At 41.9% G+C, this 13,115-nt stretch overlaps 1 protein-coding gene across 2 annotated transcripts in view; it reads right to left on the bottom strand.

The window, feature by feature from the left end:
- PPP2R2B (protein phosphatase 2 regulatory subunit Bbeta) overlaps positions 1-12,645 on the bottom strand; it is a 434,480-nt gene extending 421,835 nt beyond the window's left edge. Inside the window, exon 1 of one of the 2 annotated variants that reach the window (XM_037044990.1) lies at positions 12,161-12,645. In XM_037044990.1, coding sequence (XP_036900885.1) covers positions 12,161-12,234 — 74 coding nt within the window. In that variant the 5' untranslated portion in view covers positions 12,235-12,645. The remainder of the gene's footprint in view (positions 1-12,160) is intronic. The other variant, XM_037044991.1, reaches the window with a different exon arrangement.
- Between the last annotated feature and the right edge of the window lie 470 nt (positions 12,646-13,115).

Genomic DNA, 13,115 nt, shown 5'->3' with positions numbered 1-13,115 from the left:
GGACAAAGGCCCTGGAGAGAGAATGTCCCTGGTGTGTGTAAGCAACAAGGAGGAGGCCACAGTAGCTGGTGACAAGGAAAGTTATGAGATGACCACCTAGGACCCGTGGGCCATAGAAGAACTTTAGATTTTACTGATGAAAATGGGAAGCCATTGGAGGGAGTTTGAACGGAGACATCACATAATTCACACAGCCATTATCTTGCAGCTTGTTTGCTTTTATCTCTAGGCTGTGGAACACTCTAGAGTCTGGAGAGAGGGAAGCAATTTGTGGAGATAAAACATATCATTATCTTCATTCCAGTCTTGTCTTTTGTTTATGCTGTGACTCCCTGTTTCTGGTTGATCTCCTGAGGGTGACATGAAATAGGTATTTTCCTTGAGAATTGGGGCAAAGAGTGAAGAAACTTTGCTAGGGAAGGCAGACCCAGAAAGTCCTCTTTTATTTATTCACACATGTATTTATTGAGTCTTAAATGAATGTGCCATGTGAGCTAGGCACTGCTTTTCAGACATTGTCTTATTTATTCTTCTGACCACCCTGAGGTAGGGTCCATAATCATTTCTTGTGAATGAAGAAATGGAGGCTTAGTCGGGAGCACCCAGTTGGCCATGGCAATTTTCGGACTTGGATTCAAAGACAAGACTGTGACAGCAATGCCTATGCTTTTCCCAAGCTCTGGAGCCAGCCCACTTGGGTTCAAATCATACCTCTGCTGTTTATTAACCATGTGACTTTGGGCAAGTTATTTCATTTGATGAGACTCCATGTCTGCATCTACAAAATAGGGATAATAAAAGTTTCCTGTTTTCTGGATTATTACGAGAACTAAATGGGCTAATACATTAAAAACAGTTAGAAATAGGATCTGGCACCTAGATATTCCTAAATATCACCCAGACTGTAGATGAAGTCGTAAGAGGCTATTTGAAGGAACTTGGGATCTTGACCCTACATGGGGCATGAAAATTGTTCTCATACACACATAGAATCGTCATGAGGAGACAGCCTTTGGTGTATGATGTGGTTGTTCTAAGAAGTAGGTTAATGATTTAGGCATCAACACTGTCTTGAAGTAGAACAGCCACCTTTGGCAGAGAGCTAGCTCTCTATTGCTATCTTGTTCAGGAATATTGCCAGGAGAGTTAGGGACCCTTTGAAGGGCTGGACGAGATGGTTTCAGAAGTCTTCTCCCAGATGAAATTTCAATGATTCTTTCCAATGGGATAGAAGCATGTAGCCTAAAGGCCTGCTCTAGCTTTGTTTTTCTTGCTTAGTATCTTTTTTTTAAAGTTGCTTTTAGAGAGAGTGGGACGGTAGGGGGGGGGGAGAGAGAGAGAGAGAGACAGACAGACAGACATTGATCTGTTGTTCCATTTACTCACATATTCATTGGTTGCTTCTTGTATGTGCCCTGACTGGGAATCAAACCTGCAACCTTGGCATATTGGGACAACACTCTAATCAACTGAGATATCCAGTCAGGGCAAGGCTGGCTTTTGATCAACTCTCTCCTGCCAGGGTCACCTTGCTGCTTATATATGAATATGTGCCACAAAGCTTATGTACCATTCTATCTAGAGGTTTTGAAACTGAAGCTATCTCTTGCTGAATAAACATGACACAAAAGCATTCTTAGTGGTTTTGTCCTAGGACAGCCTTTCTCATTCCTTCTAAATATCATGCTTTGCAAGTTCTGTTTTTGAAAGAGCAAACTCACTCTATTTTTCAATGCCTGGAATGTTTACTGCCTCTTCAAAAGAGAGCATTGTGTGTTTCTGCCATTACTCATTAAGAAGAAAAATTCCTTTGTCTGGATGTCAAAACAATAGACAGGTTTCTATGTTTATAAGGCTGTTCCATTTAGACACAAATACATCTTGAGGAGTTTGGGGCATACCTAGAGACACCTACAAGTCTGCTGTGATTTAAGGATAAGGATTGCTTTTAGCAACAACCTATCTCTGTTTGCAGTAGCCAACTCCTTGAAATACGTCCATCCACCTCTTGGCTCTTCTAATTTATTCTTGTAGAAGTCAAAAGAATCTTTTCATGTGGCAAATGGGGTCAATTCCCTGCCCGCCCCACCCCCCCAAGCCACACATTGAATTTATACTCTTCAATAATTTCCAGTCGCTCTTTGGATTAAGACCAAGCCCCATACATCATATCACAGAGACATGCAGGGTCACACCACTCCATAAGGACCTGCCATTCACCATCACCCTCTGGTGACACGACCTTGCAAACAGGCTCTCCTTTGCCTGAAACATTCTCTCTCTCATTCTGCCCAGTTAAGTTCTACTAATCCTTCAGATCTCAGGTCAAATGGCACTTCAGAGAAGTTCTGATCTTCATATTCATTACACAGTCCTACCAGGCATTGTTCTAATGTATGTCATGGCCTCTCCATTGCAGCGCCTGCAACAGTCTACATTAATTTATTTGTCCTCCATCAGGGCAGGAACCACATCTACTTGGATCGCCTGTGAACCCATTGCTTAGCCCATGTATGATACATCATGGAGACATTCTGTAGGTGTGTTTTTGAATAAATGAATAATCTTTCTTGCAAGGAGGTTCACTGACTACTCAATTTGCTCCTAAAACTTCTAGAAAGGGGACATTCCCATGTATCAGCAATAGGCTTCAGGGAAGGTTTTCATGCACATCTTTGAAACCATATGCTGATCAGCATCCTGTTTGCTCTTCCTACTAACTGCTTTTGCAGACACTTGGGAAGTTGAAGGTCTTGACAATTTCAGCCCATCTTTTCTTCCCAGCTTAGTCTGCCAATGGAGAAACAATGACTCAGAAAACTAACGGGCCAGTCTCTCTAAAGATGCTGATGGTTTCATTGCCTGTGATTTTTCTGTTAGGGTTATAAAATTGAGTCAAAATGAAGGAATTGCCTTGGGGCACAAGTACCAAAGACAAACAATGAATTCAGAAACACAAATCAGAAGAGCCCTGAGCAGTGTACATTATAAACAAGCACCATTGAAGGTGATGGAGGTTGAAAGAATTAAAGAATAAAAAAAATCCACAATGTTTTTTGTTTGTTTGTTTGTTTTGTTTTGTTTTTTTAATGGGAGTTCAGTGGAATGGGTGGAAACCAGGAATTACAATCAGACCACCCTGATGTCACTGTATAACCTGGGACAAAGATACTATCACAGTACATATAGATATCATCTAGTAAGTAGTTACTAGGCACCTTTCACTTAATGGTGCCTTTAATCCATACAGTAAGCATAAAAACAAAGCAGTGTTACTCCCATTTTATAGGCAAGAAAACAGACACTTGGGAGATGACTCATTTTAAGTCCTATTTAGAACACGGATTTATCAGATTTCAAAGCCAAAGTCTTTTTCAACTAGATGTTTTGTCTCTCCAGCCCCCTCTCAGTATCTTCACCTGGAGACCATCCGCTTCCATGCAGAACAGTTTCCATGATTTTCTGCAGGGGATAATGCATGCAGAGTACAGGGCTCTTAGTTGGCTTTTTTGAACATTATTTTCAGTCCTCATTAAAAAAAATTATCCTTACCTGAGGATATTTATTCATTGCTTTTAGAGACAAAAGAAGGGGAAAAAAGAAATATCAGTGGGAGAGAGAAGTACTGATTGGTTGCCTGCTGTACATACTGCACTGTGCACCACTACTGAGCCTAGACCAGGGATCATCAGCACCAGACTGGGGACTGTACACACCCCAACAGAGGCTTGAACCTGAAATGTAGGTATGTGCCCTGACCAGGGACACACAACCCTTTTGGAGAGGGGTGTATGGGGCAATACTCCAACCAACTGAGCCACCAGGCCAGAGCTGGCCTTCTTATTTATTATGATCTGCTAAGTTCCTTACAGATATTTACTGGGACCTTAAAAAAATGGGTTATCACTCCAAGCTTCTGATTTAACATGGGACACTCAAGAGAGGCACATACTTCAGAAGGCACTATCACTTAACTCACACCAACACCACCAATTTTCTGATAGTCCCTTTGAACTCCAAGGCACAGCAGGACTAGCCAATTTCCCAAGGGACAGCAATGTCAGAGGAGAACCAGAATCTAAGTATCACTCCCCTGTCCCAGGATGCTTTCCATCACCATGTTGTTCAAAGTAAATAAGGCAAGAATTGACTTCTGGGGCTTTCACTCACATGAATCATATTACTAATAACTGCAGCTAACTCTGGGCACCACACTATATACCTTGCATGAATTATCACATTTACTTAGAAAAGAAACTCTTTGATATGTGCATAGTTTTTATCCCCTTTTTCTAGAGAACAAAGCTAAAGCCCAACAAATTGAATGACTTTTCCTGTAGTAGGCAGATATTTTAGCCAGTGCCTGGATATAAAATCTTGAGGCCAACTCACAGCTACCATAAAACAGACAAATGCTCAGTAGAGTTCCCCTAAATGTGTAAGTGGATGACACTGACCTTGAATCGTTCCAGGAAAGCCACTTAGCTGCCAGATATCGATGATCTTGACTAGAAGCAACCTCTTCTCAGTGGCAAGACTCTACTCTGCCATTCCAAAGGGACCCACAGTTCATCAATCTCTTTCTCCCAGAGCTCTTCTGAGCTTTGAATACATCCTCAGCCCTGACTGTTGTTTATCACAGCCTGAGGTTCCTGCCTCTGGCAGCTCATAAGATTCACCTGGGGAACCTTAAAAACTGGGACTCCTGGGCCCCACTCCTATGGAGCATAATGCCCTAGGGCTGTGCTAGAGATAGCCCTTAGATAGAGAAGTCTGAAAGGAGCATTTGCCACAGGTGACTCTCCTGCACAGCCAGGGTTAAAACCCACTTGTAGAGTTGTGTGTATGCCTATCTCTCCCTGCCAGACTGTAGCTTCTTAAAATAGGAATGAGGCTTTTTCATCTTTTAAGTTTCCACAGGCTGAGAGCAATACCTAAAATGTTACAGGTAGATAAGAACCTGCACTAGAATCAAGCACTCTGGATACAAACCTTGAGATACTTATTAACTGTGTGGTTGGGGGTAAGTTACTATACTGTTCTGTACCTTGCTGTCTCATCTGTAAAATGGGGACCAATAACAATATTTGTATCATGATGTTTTGTGAGATTTATGTGAAGTAGTAACTATAAAATATTTAGCACAGAGTTTGCACATAATGAGCCTACAGTCAGAACTAGCTATGTAAGCAGGCAAAAATTGAATCAATCTGGAACTATTAATGCCTCCTGGTGACTGTGGCTGTGGTAAGTGCAGTGGGAACACAGAAGAAATATTAAGTCCCATTCACTGAATATTCACAGGCACTATACTAGGGGGTTTACAAATATCATTCTTCACCTTTATAATAATACTTCAATGTGTTATTATTAGAGAAGGAAATACACCAATGAAGTAATTGAAGGTCAATGAGCAATTAGCAGTGCTTAGGTTGGAACTTAGGTTCATCTGGTTCCAGAGCCCATTCTTTTCACTTTATTACCAACAACATAAATGTTCATTCATACATATATCCATTCATTCAATCAGCAAGTATGCATTACGTGCTTCCTATGTGCTAGAAACTGTTCTGAGTACTGGAGATACAGAAATGAACAACACAAAGAAAGTCCTTGTTTCTTGTAGCTTCCATTCCATGGTGTGAAAAGACAGGAACAGATAAGTAAATGGGTATATAGCATGTCAGGTAAAGAGAAATACTACGGGATAAAAAAAAGCAAGATAAAAGTAACTGAGAAAGTAGAGGGAGAGAGATGGAGAGAGGAAGAGAGATTGATTTTAGATGGGAAGGCCAGGAAAGGCCTCTCTGATAAAGAAATATTTGAGTGGTGGCTGTGATAAGACATGATTGGATTCTGGATATTTTTAGGAGGTCAGGCCTGGAGGATTAACTGTAGAGTTGGAAGAAGAATATGAAAAAAGAAGGAAATAAAGGATGACTCCAAGGTCTTTGGCTTGAGTAACCAGGAGAATGTAGTTTTCACTTAACAGAGCTGGAGACAGACACATGATGGACAAACAGGGTTTTTCTTGAGAGGAAACCAGGAGTTCTGGTTTGCAGAACCAGAATGTTGGTAGGCAGCTGGATGCACAGTTTACATTTGGGGTGAGATATAAATGGAATGAATGACACTTAAGATCATGGCACTGGCTGAGATCATCTAGGAGCAAGCACAGATTAGTGAGAGGACTGAGCCCTGGGCTACAATATTTACCGTTCAGAAAGATGATGAGGAACCAGCAGGGAAGTCTGAAAGGAGCAGCCAGTGAGGGAGAAAGAAACAGAAAAAATGTGGGCCTTCAGACCAAGACAAGAAACTCAAGAATGAAGCAGCATTGTCTGCACCAATGGCAGTAGCTAGAGAGGGACACGGGAGCATAAGATGAGTTTTTAAAGTGAAATGACTCACAGCATGCTTGGGGACTGCAAACATGATCCTGTCGGGAGGAAAGACTTGGTGACAACAGAGAGAGGGGGAAAAATGCAGAGGGAGGGCCTTGAGTAGGGTCAGACATGGGGTCCAGTGCACAAGTTGGGGGCTGGCCTTTGATGAAAGCAGAGACAATTCACCTATTGTACATAAAAATGTAAAAAAATGTAAATGCAAGCAGTGTCAAACAAAGTGAGATTTTTATCTTAATCCTTACAACAACCCCTTCTGGTGGTATAATATTGTTTCCTCATTACTGTGAGTTACAGTATGCATTTAGGATAGATGTTAAACATCGGTGTGTATTTGTGACAACGAGAAAATGAGTCATCAGGGAGAGCTGTTGATGAAAGTGCATTTGATGTGGGTCTAAAGAGTGGATTGGTTCTAAATATGGGGAAGGGGTTGAGAGTTCCAAAAATGTGAAAAATAAGAATTTTCTAAGTATATACAAAGGCACAAAAATAGCCATGAATCCTTTCTTAGCATCCACCTCCAAATCAGAATGCGTGGGTTCTAATTTTAACCCTTGCACTTACTAGCTGTGTGGCCTTGGACAAGTCACCTAACTTCTCTGTCTTGGTTTCCTTGTAGATAAAATGAAGATAATAACAGTATTGACCTCACAGGATTATTGTGAGGAACACAGAAACCCATACACACATCCATTTACACATAGTGCAATTGTGCCTAGCAAAGAGAAGCATTTTGTGTTTTAGTTATTATTATTTATGGCATTTGAGGTAGAAAAGTGTGTTTTTTTCATCTGTGTGTGGGGGTGCTTATAGACTTCCACCAAGCCTGCTTTGGGGTATCATTGTGCTCGTGGGTATCATTGTGGGTATATTCTGTCTCTAGAACTTTCCTCCTCCAGAAGAAGCATGAGTGATAGAGAAGAATTTGTGTGTTGACTGTTTCATCCTATCCTTCACTGAAGAAGAATTTCTTAAGCATCTACTCAGAGTTCAGTTCTGTGCTATGCAGGATGCAGAGAACTGAAAACCAAGAGAGCAGAATCCTTGTGCCCGAGCTGCTCCCGGCCACCAGGAGACAGATGTGTTAACAGACTGTTTCGCTATAGTATGAAGGCTATTCTCACAATGAGAGTCAGAAACAAACATTGAAAGTAAAGGTTAAGAGAACTGATTTTGATTCAGATAGTTTGGACTTGAGTCTCAGCTCTGCCATTTTACTCACTGTGGCTCTGGCAAGTCAGGTGTGTGTCAGTTTCCTCATTTGTATGGTAGAGATAGTAGCATGTGGTACAGTAGATAGTGTGAGGAGCAAATGAGATCACACAGGTATGGCCCTAAGCACACAGCCAGCGATCCACAGGCCTGGTGCTGCCTCTCTGCTTCCCCCTGCATTTCTTCTTCCCACCGTGATCAGGGTTCCTGTGACTCATTACAGCAACTCCATCTTTGGAGCTGCTGTGGAAGGCTTCCTAGAAAGGCTTGGCTTGAGCCTAGTTTTAAAGGTTGCAGAGGGATTGGCAGTGTGGACACATGACAAAGACAGCTGAGAGAAAGGAAGTGGCATGTGGCAAAGCACAGCGCCCTTGTCCTTTTGGGGAAAGGAAGTGCCTCCATGCATTTGTTAGATATCCTCTCATGTCAGAGGCCAAATGAGGTCCACTGTACAATATTGGGCAAGGCTCTTATCTCCCTGGCTCCCTCCTTCCTGAGGGTCAGCCCATCTCCTCTGTCCTGGCTGGAAGGGTCCCATATGGCTGCATTGGAATTCTGTTCCTCAAATCCTAAAATCATTTTTCTGGTTGACTCCTTCCCTACCACAGGGAAGGAGCTCTGTGCCCCTTTAATGAGGCTCACCGAGAAGGGAAGAGGGGCCACCTGTCTTCTCAAAGCCCTGTTTGTGTATCCACATGATTTACTTGTCCTTTTTTTTTCTGTTTCTATCTTCTTATTGCAAGTTAAAATAGAGAAAAGCTATGGTACATTTACACAATGGAATTCTATGCTTCAGAAAGGAAGAAGGAGCTCCTACCCTTTGCAACATGGTGGATGGAACTGGAAAGCATTATGCTGAGCAAAATAAGCCAGGCAGTGAAAGACAAATACCATATGATATCACCATTAATAGGAATCTAAACAACAAAACAAACAAGCAAGCAAAATATGACCAATGACACTCAAATACAGAATAGGCTGACAGAGTCCAGAGGGGAGAAGGGAGAGAATCATAGGGGGAAAGGGGATGGACTCACATGAACAAGTATAAAGGACACATGGACAATAACTAAGGGTGGGGGGTGGAAATGGGAGGGAAGTGGGGAGCATGGGGTGGGGGGCGGGCAGGGTTGGGAATATAAGACAGAAAGCTTTACTTGAAGAAGAATTAAATAAAAATTAAAATTTAAAAAAAAGAGTGTGGAAATAAAACCAATCCCCTTGAGTATGACCACAGAAAGCTCCTAACTGGCAATGGTGAAAACAACTTGCACTCATGGAGGAGTTAATGCTTTGCAGAATGCTTTTCACAGATGTTTTTAGAATGTATCTATACAACAGCCTTGGTGTGTGTTATCTTCTCATTCAATAAAAATGTGTGACGTACCTATGAAGTACCTGGTATTGCTCTAGCGCTGGGGGTATGAGAGAGCAAAATTACACATGGCACTTGCTCCCACGAAGCTTTCAGTCTAGCGGAGATGGATGTTAACAGTTACATTAGTCTTTTCACCACCCACAAACCATACTGGGTCCTCTGATGTAAGCAGTGGGATGGCTTCTCAGTTTGAGCTGAGGGTTGATGGCTACTGTGAACACAAAATAGGGCTGAGGGAAGACAGAACCATCTCCAAACACTGTGGTTGGAGGGAAGGTACTGAGAAACCAATGACAGCTTGTGTGGCTAGAGACCAGGTGAGATGGGGTGTTTCTGAGATCAGGCAGGGGTCAGAATATGTAGGGCTTGTAGGTAATGGGAAGACATTGAGAGGCTGTAAGTGTAAGTGTGTTTGTGTTTGGAGGGGGAGGTGTGGTAACATGATCGTATTTCAAAAAATTATTTGACTACAACATGGAGAACCCAAGTTTCTCTCTGATTAATGAAGAAACAGGCTTGAAGGCTGAGAAAAATAACTAATATTTGTAGAGTCCATATTGTTGATTCACCCTATGTACAAATGTGTCACTGTAATGTGTCTCAATGTGTCACTAATGCTTAGTAATATCTTAGACTTAGTAAGTGCAATACAAGTCGGGGCTGATTATCATCATCATCATCATCACACCCATCATCCTGTGAATGGCATTCTGAGTGTATTCTTCTGCAACTACCCAATGGAGTATCAGTACCCATATTTCATACATGAGGAAACTGAGGCACAGGGAGGTTAAGTAACTACCAAACATCACCTAGTTGGCAGGTGGCACAGCTAGAATTCAAAGTCTGGGATCTTGCAGTATTAAAAAAAAAAGCAACGTCAAGACAAAGCTGAGAGGGCAACCCGAGTCTTTTAAGTAGGATGGTTTCACCCACTGAAAAGCCCAGGAATCAGTTGAAGCTCTTATAGTTGTTCTGTAATTACTTTTAAGGGGATTGTTTGAGTCATTTGTACTTATTTGATTTTCTCAGGGATATACACAAATTATTCATTCTCCACTTTTTCAGTTAAATAAAACATGAAGTTCCCAGCCATAACTTTTCCAAAACAGAATACAGAGTGACATGATGCTAATAACATAAAAAGAAAAGTGCAAACTTAGATTTATTCTGACATATTTTCCTCCTCAAACTCTAAATAAGTATAACTACTTTCTAGTGAGAGTGTGATGTGTTTGAGAAAATGACTCATTGCTAAAGATAGTGTAATAAGCAAAGAAAATGAATATCTAAGAAAGTGCATGGGACATGGGTCTCAAAAATAAATAGCCTCTATCATATACCAAGCTTTTTGGAGGGTTTTAACTATCACATATAATTCTCAACATCTGAGAGTAAGTTTTTTAATTTTCATTTTATAGATAAAATTGGAATTGGACATAAAGCCATTAAGTGACTTGGCCCTGATTTCTTAGATATTTAACTCATGCCTTTCCACTACTCCCTGGTACCTCCTCCATTAAGTCAGTGGTTGACAGGTGCTACTGCTTTTGCCCATGGCCTTTACTAGGTTTACTACAAACTTAAAGACATGTCTCTGTCTCTTCATTCCCACTGCTAAAGCTGGTGATGGTTGATGAATCAGAGGTGGTTTGTTTTGGCATGGATAAAATGGAATTTTCATTTTGATGGAATAAATCAGTTAAATTTTATTGAAACACAGTTCAAGAAAGTTATTGTTGTGCTGTTTTTGTCTCTATGAGGGAAAACTTTAGTTTGATTAATATATAAAATAGTAATTGAGTAGACCAAATATTTGGGTTCTCAAAGTCTAAACTGGGAGGAGAGGACAGAGGACTGATCAGTTATCTAGGCAGCTTCCTATATGAGTCTAGATCTTTCATATTTGGAAAGTTCCCCTGGAAATTTCTACCCCTCCCCCCTCCCCCAAATGTACAGAGACTCTCTAAGTTCCTCTCTATGGGGGAAGAAAGACCTCTCAATGGGTCATACCTTTAGCCACTGGTAAAATTTTAAGGGAAATTGAAAAAAACTTATGAAATATCAATGTCTATGAAAAGTACCATCCTCCGTCTCAATTCAAGGTTGATCCCAAATACCTACTCCCTTTTCCTGGGGGTACTGATGAAAAATCACCTTATAGCACAGCAAATGTTTCTTTCATTTTATATACACAGCCCCCACTCTCGGGCTCCCACTCTGTGGATGAGAAACACAAGTTCAGTTCCAGGGGAGCATGGTTTGACCTGGGGTGGTATGGCAGCCCCTCACCGTCTTCAGTCCTCTTCAATCCTATACCTCTTGTAGGACAACCCCCAAGGCTAAAAATGGCCTGCCAGTTGCTTGTCTTGTAATTGCCCTTTTCCCAAGGATGTGTCAGATCTGAAGAAACAGGCAAATCACATCCAAAAGATGCAGGAGCAGCTAATGACTCTAGAAATGCTGAAAGCTGCAGTGGCCAGAATGTTTACAAGGCACACATTCTCATACATAAGGGCACACACACGTATGCATATCATGCTAGGTTAGAAGGCAGCAGGACCAGGTACTGGGGACCAGGCTCAGCTCACCCCCCTGTTAAAGCTCTAACTCTGGACCCCCATGGATCACATTGCCAGTAAGTGCTGAGAGTCAGCTCTGCTCTTCCTGCTCTGCAACCCAAGTACAGTCCCGGAGCAAACCAATCCAATGATCAGCACTCCACCATCGTGGAGTGAGCTAATTCTATTTTGCTAATTGCTTTCTTGGGCAGGCACCAAGTTATTAAACAGACAGTGACAAAAACAGAGAGCTTGGATAAATGTATGTGGCAGCAAGTACAGTAATTTTTTCCCTTAACATTAGTTCCAATTACTTGTTTGCATGTTAAGTAGAACAAGGGAAATTGGCAAAATATTTGTGAATTTTTTCTCATCAGCTGTATCATCTTTGAAATCATCTTTGCAACATAAAATACTTCCCTCTTTCCTTGTAAGCAGACAGAGCAATTCTAGAAGCAGATCTAAGCTGTCAGATGCCAGCTTTTACCAGGAATGACAGCATCCAGTATCTATAGAAAACAGTATCAGCAGAGCCTGAGGGAAGTCGTACACCAGCCCACTTTTTCCCACCCACCCAGACACTCTCCCTCTCTGGTCTGTACCTTCCGTATGGCAGCTGGAAGAGAGGATGGTATTCGGAGGTCTGAAGATGTAAGGCAGGTAACGAGAGAAGCATTTCATCTTCCAAAACAGAAAAAAAAAAATCTAAATAACAAACCAGTCTCCTGAATCCATAAGGATTCTCGTGGCCTTTAAAGCTGGCTACATCACCAATATGTGTGTTGTGTCAGCTCTCTCCCAGGTCTGCAAAGCTGGGGAGCCTGAGAAATGAGTGGAGCTGGGTCCCATTTTGCCATCAGCACCAGGAAGCACTGTCTTACATTTCTGCATGCAGCTCAAACTCAGAAGCCCCCAAGCAAGCCAGGATATAGGCTCTTCATTGGCTGCAGCTTCTCCGAGCAGGATTTGCTGAGTAAGTCAGTCCTGCCTGTAAACACACAGAACTGCCCTGCCTGAAACCTCTACCTTTTCCCGTGTGGTCAGTTTCTCTTTTAGCAATAGAAATCCAGCAGGATATGGGAGTCGTGAGGATAAGTGAGCATCTCTTATTTAGCAGAAAGACCAGATGAAACAAAGGCAGCATAGTGTTCTGCCCTGGAGAACGACGGCTGTTAAAAGGAACCACCAGTAATGCCATGGGTCTCAGGAATATTAAAGTACAGTGCAATGAAGTGGGTCTCTGTCCTTGCTTAATCTAGATTTAGTTCTATTTTTTTAATACGAAACCCAAACAATAGGACCATTTATCATTTAGGTGAAGCCTAAAGCTAGATTGAGCAGTCGGTGACAGAGGGCTAACACAGACAGATTCTATGTTCCACTACAGCTGTTTTTTCCTTTCTGCTGGCCCTCACGCCATGGCAACAACTTGGTTCTGAGTTATTTGCTGTCCAAGTTTAAAGCCACAGGACAACAACAGGGACTGAGCCCAAGAAAGCCAACCCTTCACAAAACCCATGAACCTTGATGGCATATGAAAACATGGAAAAAGTAAGT

The sequence above is a fragment of the Sturnira hondurensis genome, unplaced genomic scaffold, assembly GCF_014824575.4.
Source record: "Sturnira hondurensis isolate 20B ecotype Veracruz unplaced genomic scaffold, ASM1482457v3 Scaffold0004152, whole genome shotgun sequence".
Taxonomy (NCBI): domain Eukaryota; kingdom Metazoa; phylum Chordata; class Mammalia; order Chiroptera; family Phyllostomidae; genus Sturnira; species Sturnira hondurensis.
This window is presented reverse-complemented; position numbering and strand designations above follow the sequence as displayed.